This window comes from Thunnus thynnus, chromosome 16 (genome assembly GCF_963924715.1).
Source record: "Thunnus thynnus chromosome 16, fThuThy2.1, whole genome shotgun sequence".
Taxonomy (NCBI): domain Eukaryota; kingdom Metazoa; phylum Chordata; class Actinopteri; order Scombriformes; family Scombridae; genus Thunnus; species Thunnus thynnus.
Window position 1 is genome coordinate 15366935 of NC_089532.1, and position 12899 is coordinate 15379833.

Below are 12899 nucleotides of genomic sequence, written 5' to 3' on the forward strand. Positions count from 1 at the left end.
GATGCCTAGCCAGAGTACCAAGGCCTGTAATGCAATTGACGACCAGCTGCCTCTGACATTAATAAAGATGGAACATGTACAGGAAATTAAACTCTCACTTTCCTATTGTAATGAGATCTTATCCATCATGATACTGTTTACCTCACAATCAGATAAAATGTTCAAATTGAAGCTCAATCAGGGCCTCATGCAATGCCATCACTGTAACCTGCTGGCATTACTCTTGGAAATGGATAGAAAAGTGAATGGGATTTAAATAAAGACTCTATATGTTAATGGGCAGGGGTTTAGCTCCCCTGGTGAGCCACTTTCTGGACTGAGGGAGAGGAAGTGGGGAGGGAGGGAAGGAGCACGGGGTCGGCAGTGAAGATGAATGTCAGTAGAGTGTTGTTTTGATATACACATTTCTAACCTCCTTTTTCAAGCTTTAAAAAATGCAAGAAGAAGGAAAGTGAACATGTTGACCTCAGTAATTTTCTCAGGCGTCTCTGTGTCCTGGTTTGCCACAAGAGGGAAGTAGCTAGCTACAGAGACAGATGGATAGGCCATAGGTTCATAGTTGCATTAGAGAGATGTGAGATATATTAACTAAAAGGTATTATCATCTGTTTTATTTCACTGGACGTTTTTTCTGTACATGAGCCTATGATCTTTTATATAAATGAGGAGAAAGCACTATGGAAGGAAATGCAAAATCTAATGGTATTGGCTTTTATAGGTAATAAGGGCACACTGATCAAAGGTTCATAATACTCAAATGCAGCTAGGTTGCACTCAGGAGGGGGACCAAGTGCTCTCCAGCTAGGCTCAGTAAATTGCCAGATCAGCTAATCAGAATTCAACTGGAAGATGTAAGTTAGTGGAGACTAATTGAAGACAGATTTAAGGGGCATCCATCTGGATATGGCAACCCTCTCTTGCTCTCCTTAGTAATTTCTGGTGAATATTAATAATGTTTTTTATATAATAGTGTATGTGTGGAGTGGGGAGGAGGGAAGGGGGAAGGGGGAAGGGGGACGGGGGGGGAAGGGTCCTCCAAATGAAGCCCCTATAAAGCCTCAAACGTACAGGGTGCTATTACTCAGAGGATATCTCAAGCAGACTATCCGTTTACTTGCCCTCTTTGCTTCTCTTGGGCACGTGGAGGGCGATGGTGGAGGAGCCATGCACTTATGAAAAACAGTGCATGTGGGATGTTATCAGCACCTGCTCAACATGGGTATATGAGCCAATTAAACAAGTACGGGTGTATGTTGTCCTCCTCTACATGATTAGAATCACAATCCCCGGCTGTGTAGTCCTGCTTGACCTGGCTCATGTAAGATTGAATATTCCCTGGAAAAAGGTTCAGTTAATGAAGAGTATTGAGCTCCAGCCTGATCAAGAAGTAGGCGAGGATGGATGTAACTGCAGATTAATGAAGTTGCAGAGATAAGAACGAATTGAATTTGCATAAGACACTCAACAAGAATTAATGGTATTATATATGTAATATAGGTAGGGTAACTGCTGCAGAATAAATTGAGATCTGACCTTTAGACTGTATATGGTGGTATGCACTGTTACTAAAATTTAAATTGTAACAACATGCTCTAAATAAACAGAAAACACTCTGCTCTCCTTCCTTTAATTATCTGATTGAATTGATAATGTGACATCAATTTGGTTAAACTATGAGCGTTCACACTGTTTAAACCATAAAGCTGTTTTTCACCACATAGTCTTCACATGATCCAGGTTCTCAGTCGGATATTCTATTCCGTGACCCTATGACATCATTTTTTTTTTCTCCTTGTGCTTTACAGTGGCTGCCGATCTGACAGTGAAAACACCGAGGCAAAGAACATCATCAATATGGCATTCACAGCTGCTGTTATTTCCCCCAGGACTTGGTATCACACATTTGAAACATCCTCCAGGGACAAATTTAGACAACGGACCGATCCAAACTGCTGGTAACTCAAACGTCACTGTCACACAGCTGCTTTTAACAGACTTTAAAAAGGGAAAAAGAGAAACATGAAGAGCGACAAATAGAGATATAGACCATATCACCTGCCACAATATGTGATTATTTTATTTGCACTAAAACATGTATGAAAAAATAGACACAACAACAAATTAGAATCATTTCAATCAAAATAATATAAAACAATGTGTGTGTATATATACTGCATTTATAGGGGTCTGTTTTTATTGTGATTGAGAGGTGCATATTCTTTTTTCACTGATCCTCTGTGATAGAAAATTGGCAGAATAATATAGAGGTATTTAGAGAAGAGTGATAAATCCGAAAAGCTGTCATCATTGCTGTGATTCCATTTAAGGTATGATTACTGTCCCAGATGTCAGCAATGATGGAGGCAACAACAAGGAGTGTTATATTAGTCCCCAATGCCTGTAAACCATAATATCTTTCCTATTTTACAACATAACTTTCTCTTACTCCACAAGGAGAAATTTTCACTCCGCTCCTTTGATATGCCCGGCTGCTTGGTAGCTGTTGTATAAAAAAAAAAAAAAAACATTCCAAATGCACCGACAGGTGTCTGATTTCTATTCCCATGGCAAACACACGCCACAGCTAGATGCAGATTGCCTGTGGAGATCACCGCTTGTGCAAAATAATAGTGTATCTGGAAATACTGGCCCTAGCTGAGACATTCTACAGGCCATCAGATGAGATGTGTGTTTGAGAAGAAATGATACAACAGTGAGGGAGTGATTGCCATAATGATAGATCCCTAACCAGACATTTTTCATGTATGGAAACTTGGATTTGGGCCTGAAAGGAGTCTAGAATGGGTATGCCGACGTGTGAGACAATTTAGAGAAAATGTTTTTGTACTAAATTGCCACATCGTGGGTGCTCGGGATGCTTTAAAGTAATAGAGTTCACATCTGGGTAGAATCAGTAAATCCATGAAAGTTTGAAGAGTCTTGTTGACAGGCTAGGAGAAGTTTTAGTGAGTTTTTATCTGGCTTGTCTTAAATTATTTTTTTAATGATGAGACATTTGACATAATGCACTGCTGAAGCATGAATAAATGGAATACTTTTTACATATATTTAACACTCACGGTATATCAAGTCTCTCATTCAATGCCATTTTCTTCTAGTATGCAAAATGGAAGGTCTAACCTCAGGGTATGACAATATGATTAGAATGGGAAGTCATTCCCCCTCTATCCTCACGGCCACTGTGATAAAAATATAGGAAAGTGATTAGGGGGGTTGAAAAAGCTTTGGTTCATTTATATTTTATAACATATGAAAAAGTAATCTGACCTATAGACACTGTGGTTCATGCTGGATAGGGAAGTAAGAAAGCCTACATCTGTATAAGACTGCTTAATTTCAATGGACTTACTGTATTATTTATGTCATTAAAAACCAAGACTATACTGTATAACCCATATTCAGGGGACAAATGCACTAATACAAGGTTGGAGATGAAAATACGGTGACAGCATGGGCACTTTCCGAAGATATATCTTTAATCAGCCTGATCAGTCTAACATAATGTGATGGTTATTACGTTCAGACTGTGTGTATGGATATCTGTCAGGGAATATGGCATGCTGTTGATCTGGGATCACATCAAATATAACTTGAGAGTTTGACAGCAGAGAGACATTGATTGAACTCCATATATTATTAGTGTTGAGGTGCATCAGTTTTCGCTACATTACCCTTTTGATTAAATAATTAGATGTGTTGCTAAAACAGTTTTCTTTCAATTATGGGAGAGCCAATATCTACACAATTATCATGTCACCAAAGAGTTCACAATTGAGGTTTTCATTCTTTGAACTGGCAATAACAGTTTTTTGGCCTGGGTGCAGCAGAAACAAGCTGTAAACACAACATTGATACACGTAATATCACCTTTTAACTTGATATGGTGAACATGTTGGCAGATACGGAACAACAGTAGCATTCATCTTAAGTCGTGTCTCTAACCATTTGGCAAATTTAGGTTCAATATCCTCTCTCCTTTTTAGATCTGATTTTGGTTTCCACCAACTCATGAGGAAAATATCTGTCTCTTTAGCTGCTAAATGCTCCACTAGGTTCACCAACTACAGTAGATGCTAATTTTGCCTGACATTTGGTGCTACTGTAGCGTACGGTGGGTCTTGAGAGCTTTTACCCAAAAAAACAGCTGCCTTCTGCAGCCAAAAATGACAGCGATGAGATTGGTGAGAATGGAAAACCAAAACGGCTAAAAGACACTATAAAGCTCCACAGAACTGAGGGAAACTGCACAGTCAGGTGATAATTCTTCTAATTTTTGCAAACCTGTCATTTGTCACTGCAAAACAATTTAGCTGCTACACACAGTATGTAGCTGTTTTATGCAACATGCTATTACATTGTTCAATATTCCATTGTCGAGTTATATACCCCATACACAGTCTGCATCACCAAACCAAGGTGAAGCAGGATACTGACATGCATTAACTTTGACCCTGCCCAAACATTTACATACACAAAACACAAACCATGTCTGTTGATGCCCCCTAAACATGACACATATGTGATGTGCCTGTCATACACGGGCCGTGTCACTGTGACCGTGTGACATTGTGACAAAGCTCGTATGCCTATGTGCAATTTTGTGTACATGTGAGAGGTGGGAGCATGGGTAGGAGGGTGGTGGGGGTGCATTTTGGGGTTTTTGATGAGTGCGATTGTGTGGGCGCATTTATGCAGCATCACTTTGACAGCGCTGGTCCAGCTCCATCCTGCAGGTCAGCTGGGGTTTAATTGTCAGCCTTAAATATTCATGGGCACATTGAGTAGATAAATGAAGGTATAAGCACACTGTAAAATTTTCAATAGGTCAGGTGTCAGTGACTTCACCGGATACAATTTACTGTATGATCCGACATTCGCTGTAATGCCAATTAATATGTTAAGAGCTTGAAAAGAAACCCTAATGGCATTTTCCATTTATGCATTATGAAGTAATCCACAATGAGATGGATACTGTTAAGACTAAAGGTGAACGGCAATAAAAAGGTGCGCTTTATGAGGGTGTTTTATATAGGTATGAATCTATATAATTCTAACATAGACTCTCACCTTTGATGCTTTCAGTCATTACTTTTTACCTGAGCATGTGTTCTCTCTTGATAACCTGAGTATAGTGGTCAAATTATTTCCCAGTTTATCATATTATTCTTGGAAAAAAGTGATCAAGGCATCTGTACTGCAGGCACTCAGGAGCTGTTTGCACCACCAATTTCAAACTTAGTCTAGTTAAAACAAAAAAAACAAACACAAAGTAGTTCCTACATAATTATTAATTAACTTAGTTAACTAAGTATTTACACCCACTAACTGCCAGGTGTTACTGTTGTGTAACAAACTGGCAAAACTATAACGTTATCTTGCTAATGTGTGATCAGTCCAAAATGTAATTTGGAATATGGTCAAACATATCTGATCAAAATGCTGTTTAATAATGATGTAAGCTGATTTTCACAAATATGACGCTATACAGTACCAGTACCAAACTTTTCTACCTCAAATTACAAAGCATTATGAAAATGACAGTCTAAATGACTAAGTAGTACTGGTTAGATTAGCATAGGTTAATTAGATATTTCCCTCTCATTCTAAACTGCATTAAAACACAGATATTTGTCCATAATTAAAACAAAGTCATAACTACATTTACAAAGGACTGACAGTTTAATATATATATGTGGCCTCCTAAAACTGTTATTGTGGGTAGTTACATTACAGCTTGTGATGCCACAGAGACTTCTTGTTTACTGGAAGTCTCTGTACTCCTGTTTAGTTTATTGCTTTTGATTGGATGGCACCGCAAATCAAACATTTCCTAGCCACCAGTGTTATACATGATTAAAGTCCTTACTAGCTAAGACATTTCTTAAGTTATAATGGAGCAAATCTAGTAAATTCCCAAAAACTAGCTTGTAGTAACGAAGAACTTAGGAAGGACTTCCCACACAAACTTGGCTTTATAATTAGCTGGTGCAACTCAACCACTACAAACACACTGTGGAATGTAGTCTAAAAGGTTATTGTATGATAATGCAAACATATAAATTTCAAATATTATTCTTCAATTCTGTCTCTTAAAAAGTGATACATTCTTTTTGGCTCTGTGACCGAAGTTAATCTTTCCAGAAATTACATTTTTATATAAACATGACCAAGGCAGAATTAGTACCTTAGCAACAATCAAAGCCAACTTAACCTAACTCAGCCACCCAGCTGTCCCTCTCTTGCCAAGGTTAGCATCCCCTCATCCTCTGTGCTTCCATCCTTCTCCTTAATGGCTTATTTGACGATAATTAACCCTGAATCCTACAGAGACAGGCCAGTGAGAGATTGATGGCCTCGTCGGCCTGCAACACCTGTTCTGCTACAAGGCTCACAGTTACCAAACCATGGCCAAATATGACTGCCCTGGAGCCCTGCATGTTAATGTCAAAGACAAACACAGGTCCTCCCCAGTGGCCTGGGTGTTCTGTATAGGGCAGCATTGTGACCACAACCTCTGATTACACTCATTATTCCACTCAAGGCTGACTGCTCTAAGGGGGCATCCTGTGGTCCCTTTTGTCCCAATTATCTACACTGTCCCTTAAAATGTCTATTCATCTGCAGGCACACATCTTCTTGCATACAGATGCTCTGACTTACTGGAAATGATATTTCATCAAGCCAGTCCTGTCTTCAGTGAATCCATTCAGGGAGGGAAACAAGTGCACAATTGGGGAATTTTGCGGCACATGGGGATTGTTTAATTGACAGTTCGAGGGAAATAGTGGTGGAGGTTCCTTCGTTTTAAGAGTGGTTGCTGTTTTGCAGCCTCACCATTCATTCTCTATTAAGTCAATGTGAACATGTTTTGCTATTTTACCATCTTGCTTTCAAACAGGCATGTGTATCATGCACAGTTTAGATAAATACACCAACACATGTAGCGCACTTGGTTTTGTTGTCAGTGTTTATCAAACTGTTTTTTGTCATGGCTGATTTCTGCTGTGAAAGCATGTCAACTTGCCAGTGCTGAATAGCATTTCCTAGCTTCACACATGTGCTTACTATTACCATGAACAGATGTTAATTACTTCTTCTTCTTTTTTTTTTTCACTTTACTTGAGATGTTCCTCACTCCCGTAGGTGGAGGCCCTGGTCTTCTTCTCAGCATGTTGGGGTGAAGCATGGGCCTCTGTCATGTTTGCTGCAGAGGGGCTTTCGGGAGTTGGGGAATAATCGAATGCAGAAAAGTGTTTAATTTTTCATAAACAGAGGAACCACCGAATGCACACAACTAACAATGTACCCCAAAGCAGATGTAGAGCGTTTTTAATTTATGGAGAACTGAGCGAAATGGGCAGATGGAGCAAGAGGAGGTGGAGGCATGCTGAGGGACTCCACTTTTCTCTCTTCTCACCTCACAAACAAGAGAAAGCCTGTGAGCGTGTGCCACAACACACACAAACAGACTCCCACACACACCGCTCAGAGACACAAGCACATGCACAAACGCAGACATGTACCCACCCCCGCCATTTACACGCACACTTCCCACCGCCGCCATCACTTCCACCACAGACACACAAACTTATCCCTCCCCTCTTTCAACGCAATCCCACTCTCGCCTGCAACCCACAACAAAACACACATCAATACATCCTCCTCCCCGTACACACACATACAACCAAAAATGATCTCACCACCATCAACCCGTCTCATACACACACACACACACACACACACACACACACACACATACACATACACACCGTCAAATCCTAAGGGTTCGACTGGACCCGATTGAGAACACCCAGTAATGAACTGCCTCATGCGCTTTACAGTCTGCAGCAAGTAGACAGGCTTCATTCTGGCGGGCCATATGTAGGTATGAATATGCATGGGAATCTGTCATACAGGCAACAAGCACTACATATATATGATGCCAAAGGTCACCAGTGTGAGGAGTGAAATTAGCTCTCTGTTGGGCATTTGGAGACATGTAAGACTGTGTTTGGAGGGCGTGGGTGGACTGTGAATCATGCTAATGTGTGAATGTAGTCCTTGGCTTACTTTTAGAGGACAACATTGATTGAGAAGTTTGTTAGAGGTAGAGAAAAAATGGTAAAGTCCATCGGTGCATGTTTCAGATATACTAAGGCCACATAAGAGATGGTCCACTAATGTATGTGTATGTCTTCCTGTAGCAACTGCTGGCACAGCCTTTTTTTTTTAAGCCAAGGTGATGCTGTATGTTGAACGTAATGGGACTATCCAACAGTTGCTCCAAAAAATTAACCAACTTTTTGGGTATTTGCTAACACTTAACTTGTCTTCTACTCTTGTCTTGTGTATTGTAAAGTAGAGCCTGACAGATACATTAGCATAGCTGCTTCTATCTGACAATTTTAGCTTATTACTAATATATTCTACTGCTGTATGTGCCGGCTGATAAATAACAATAAATAACTACTTTGAAATTATTTAGAAACTGTGTCACTCTAACACAATGTTTCCAACGGAGAGCACTGACAAAGTTTTTTAACTGTAAAACAAGCCTTCAGGAACATTACAGGTCTATGAGGCAATTGTGGTGTAGTGGCCACAGAAAGAAATGCATATTGTTTATGTAAATAAATAAGCATTACAAACACTCTGAAATGAGTCTTTGTGATATCACTATTTGAGCTATACTGTAGGTCTCCACTAGTTCTTTTCTGTGCTGTAAAATGTGCCGTTCAATTGCCACCCAATACATCACATATCAGGAATTTTTCTTTATGTTGTTGAGAAACTATTATCAGCCAATATATCATTATCTGCCATGTATTACCTTTATTAGATAGCTAACAGTAGAGAGATGGCAGGATATATGGAGAGAGAGAGAGAGAGAGATAGGGAGGGACATGCAAGGTCCTGACCAGACTGGGACATTGTGGTTTGTGGTCAGTGCCTTAACTCCCACGCCTCCAGAGCATCCCTATCAATTCTTTTTTCTTTTTTAAATCTCATATATTGATATTGATACCAGTCTAAAAAGTTTCAGTAGTGGTCAGGCTCCACTGTCATCAATGTGATGATTGAAGGTATATGCTCTGTGATCTAAGTTGCTCCTCTGATAAATATAAAATCCCAAAACTTTTTATAGCTTTTCTTTTTAAACAAACGTGCACTGAGTACAAACTCTGCACTGTATTGACATGATGCCAGTCACACTGAAGGAGCTTGAGTAGTTTTTGCTTTATCTCAGCATCTTTTTGCTTTTCTGTTATTGGCATTTGATTGAACAACTTGTCCCGCAGACTTTGCAACTTGACACTATTTTGTCAGAGTAAGATTTGGCCCTGCTGTAGATGTGTTTCATCTCTCCCAACTGACTCTAAACCCAAATTCTTCTTGTAACAATGATAAAAGAAGATATTTTTGTGAACCAGGCTGCAGTTCCAACAAGCACAACTATCTCCAGCTTGTTAACTATTTATTCGCGGTGACATTAGACGAGCATTATGCTTCACCAAAACACATGTGTCCCCAGGCATTGCCCAGACGGCCTCACTGTCCCGCAGTCTTTCTGCTGTAAATTCCCCACTTAAAATTTCATGATCTCCGCTCGGCAGGATACCACTTCCATCATGAAAGAGTTCTCAAACCTAATAACCGTTCCTACTCTGGCGGAGCCATCAAAAACCTATTTGTTTCAACAAAAGCCCTCTCCCCCATGCAATGCTGCTGGGTAATAATGCTAGATAGGTTTTAAGGGCAATGAATTGTGGAATTACCATTTTCTCCTCTCTCTGTCTCTGTCTCTCTCTCTTTCTGTCTTTCTTTTCTCTCTCTCTCACTCTCTCTCAAGATCATTATATTAAACACTTAATTATTCATTGGAAATGCTTGTCATGGTGAAATATTGTTCTCTGCCAATCTGAATGCATCATACTGCCTAGGCCTGCCTCTCTTCCCGAGGTTAATGGCACAGCCCTCACTTGCATTAGCTTGGCTAAATGCAGTGCACCTCATAAGTCAAAGTTCTCTAAGTGAGTGGAGAAGTCATCACCTCGAGTGCTCTCTTTCTCTCTCTCCTTCAGCACGTGGGTCAGTGAGATCATCCTCACGCAGGAGCTGGCTCTGTGGACACACACACACATGCACGCAGGCATGAAGACACAGACACACACACACGTCCACATCGAATCTTTATTGTTTTATCTAAAAGATGGTTTGGGCTTGATAGAGTAGTTGCATCTGAATGGGGCTCGCCATCAAGGCTTTTAAAGGTGAAGGGTGAATGGATCACTATTCATGCAGTGCACTCATGGACTAAGCATCCATAGATGGTCCCTATAGGGTACAGAGCGTTATGACTAAATTATGAGACTGACATTAGTCATTCCATACCACATGTTCAATTTGGACAGACATAAACAGTATTAAACAGATTACAGGAGATAGTGGTGACAAGGATCTCTCAGGTCTGATGGGAAGATGCATGGCATCCTCCCTGTGTTAATACACTCTGGCATGCGATATTTCTTCAGCAAATATGCAGTGCTAACAAAAATGATAGTTTTGTGCACTTAAGCAAATTGCATGTTGATTACATCTTCCTGATATTGCTAAAATGAAATTCATTTTATCACTGGTTAACAGGGTATTACACATAATAAGAAATCCTTCCGGAATAAAAAAAAATGCAAACATTTAGTTGTGTGCCAATAACGGGAAATGCTGACATATGGGTAAACATTTCACCAGCCTTGCAGCTTTTCTTTGTGGCAAATAAAATTAATACCGAAAACAATTAATTTTATTTGAAGGGAGGTCAATCTGCTTTAACCCCCGCTGAATGAAGTGGCAGAGTAAAGGGGCAAAAGAGGTGCCGGAGATTAATACCTTGTCTTAAAAGCCAATATGGATCATTATTTTACAGCCTTCTATTACCTGGTTAAACATGTATGACATTATGTCAGCACATTAATAAAGGTGCCAGCGAAAAATGCTCATTTGCTGCCCTGATGCTTAGCTCACCACTGGGGCATCTGGTAAAGATCCCAGATAGAGATGGGGGGAAAAAAAGTTATTGGAAAAGCTTGCAGTCTTTCTCAGCAATTTTGTACCCTCTCAAAGGACCATAATGAATACAATGTGCCTACATTTGTGATTTGATCTGAATCTGCAGAAAAGATATAAACTACTTGTGCATTGTTAATTTCCAGATACCATTTAACTTCTTTACAGTCAACTGAATTGTGTCATTTGTGGCTTCCTACAGAAAAAAGCATTTGACCATTTAATTTAGTCTGCACGTCTTCCCCAAAATCACTTCCATTCATGAAGTGGAGCTACTCAGTGTTTTTCTTTTACTTCCATACTTTAGATGCTCGTTAAAACAGAGAGAGAGGGAGAGAGAAAGTCTCAAGGGGCCAACCAAAATACCATAGCTGGGCTCCTTTAAATCATTTGTTTGTTATTAGTTAATGACTCCTGAAGTCCAACAGCACATCTGAGTGATGAAATTTTTGACCTTCACTTCACAGTTGACTCTCCTCACTGTAGAGCTCATTAGTGAACCATCTAATCTCATTAGACGATGCTGGGCTAAGATGGCACTGCGACAAAGTAACCAGCCTCTCTCTCTCTCTCTCTCTCTGTCTCTCTTTGGTTTGGACCAGGAGCAGAAACAGGTGTGAGAGCGGGCGTGCAAGTCTGGGCCAGGCGGAGTCCTCGCTAACCCTTCTCCTCTAATTGCTGTAGATGCCAGTATGCTCACTATCCGCTGCCTTTCATAACAGTTGGTGTTTGGCAAGAGGCTTTTATGTTTATTTTAGCTGATGCTTTGCTACTTATTGTGTCTCTGTCAAAGGAATACGTTTGCATCCTTAGCCGAAGTGAAATGTGTGTCCCTTGCGCATGTGGATGCCAACTGCTCTGAGACACATTTCAGTGAAACAGCCACTTTTGAAACTTCCAGCAACAATCTGATGTTGATTTAGTGTTTTCTGTAACTATTTACAAGAAACTTCTGTACATAGAGGAAGAATATAGAGGCGCTGCAGCACAGCTGTGTGGATTAAACAATGTACAGTAAGAGCAGCCTTACCAGTTTCACTAATTCCTTAGGCCTTAGGCATATACAGCTAGTTATTTCCATGTTGACAACAGACATAATCACATTTTTTTTCTTGCTCTAACACGTTAACAAGTCTTAAATCATTCATTTCAGTCATTTCCCTTCACATCATACTTGAGCTTTGTTCTGGAGTCTAATCTCACTATTACAATGAGCTGGTTTTCTGATACACCTCATTAATATTTTTCATTCTCAGCCTCCAATGATCTCAGTTCCAAACTTAGATTTTTACTCCTCTGTCTGCACATTTTCCATGTGAGGCTCATACCTCAGATCATGTGGAGCCGTATTTATTGTTGCAGCTTATTTAAATAATCACCGACATGTCAACGAACATTATGGCCCTCTGTCAAGGTAATAACACATTGTCATTGCTGTTGGGAAGCAAATATTAAACCATAGATCAACGTTTAACAATGCATAATGGACTGGATCTGCATGTTCCTGTTTCCATTTCAGTTGGCCTTCGGCTATATTAGAATAATTTAATGCTTCAAATAATATGAAAAAAGCTGTTGTTATTATTGCTTTTTTTGATTAATAGTTAAGGGAATCAGTGTTACATGTATTATGGAATATGAGGCTGTTTGCATGTGACAGTCATTTGACTGTGATGTTAGTGAGCCTGAGCCCGAGTAACAAAAATTGTGTAAAGCAAAAGCACATATATAAAGTATATATGAATCATTCTATTTGATTTATTTATACCTGTGTACAGTGCCGCGTGTTTATAATGAAACAATGAGGTGTTAGT

General features: G+C 39.8%; 1 protein-coding gene across 7 annotated transcripts in view; it reads left to right on the plus strand.

Annotated features, from left to right (window-relative positions):
* The window catches only part of LOC137199698 (doublecortin domain-containing protein 2), a 46151-nt gene extending 34046 nt beyond the window's left edge, over positions 1-12105 (plus strand). For 3 of the 7 annotated variants that reach the window (XM_067614163.1, XM_067614167.1, XM_067614166.1), the window contains 2 exons: positions 1806-1955; positions 10104-10185. In XM_067614163.1, coding sequence (XP_067470264.1) covers positions 1806-1955; positions 10104-10177 — 224 coding nt within the window. In that variant the 3' untranslated portion in view covers positions 10178-10185. Of the gene's footprint in view, positions 1-1805; positions 3074-10103; positions 10186-11687 lie in introns of those variants that run through there. The other 4 variants (XM_067614165.1, XM_067614164.1, XM_067614169.1 and 1 more) reach the window with 4 other exon arrangements.
* Positions 12106-12899: the final 794 nt, after the last annotated feature.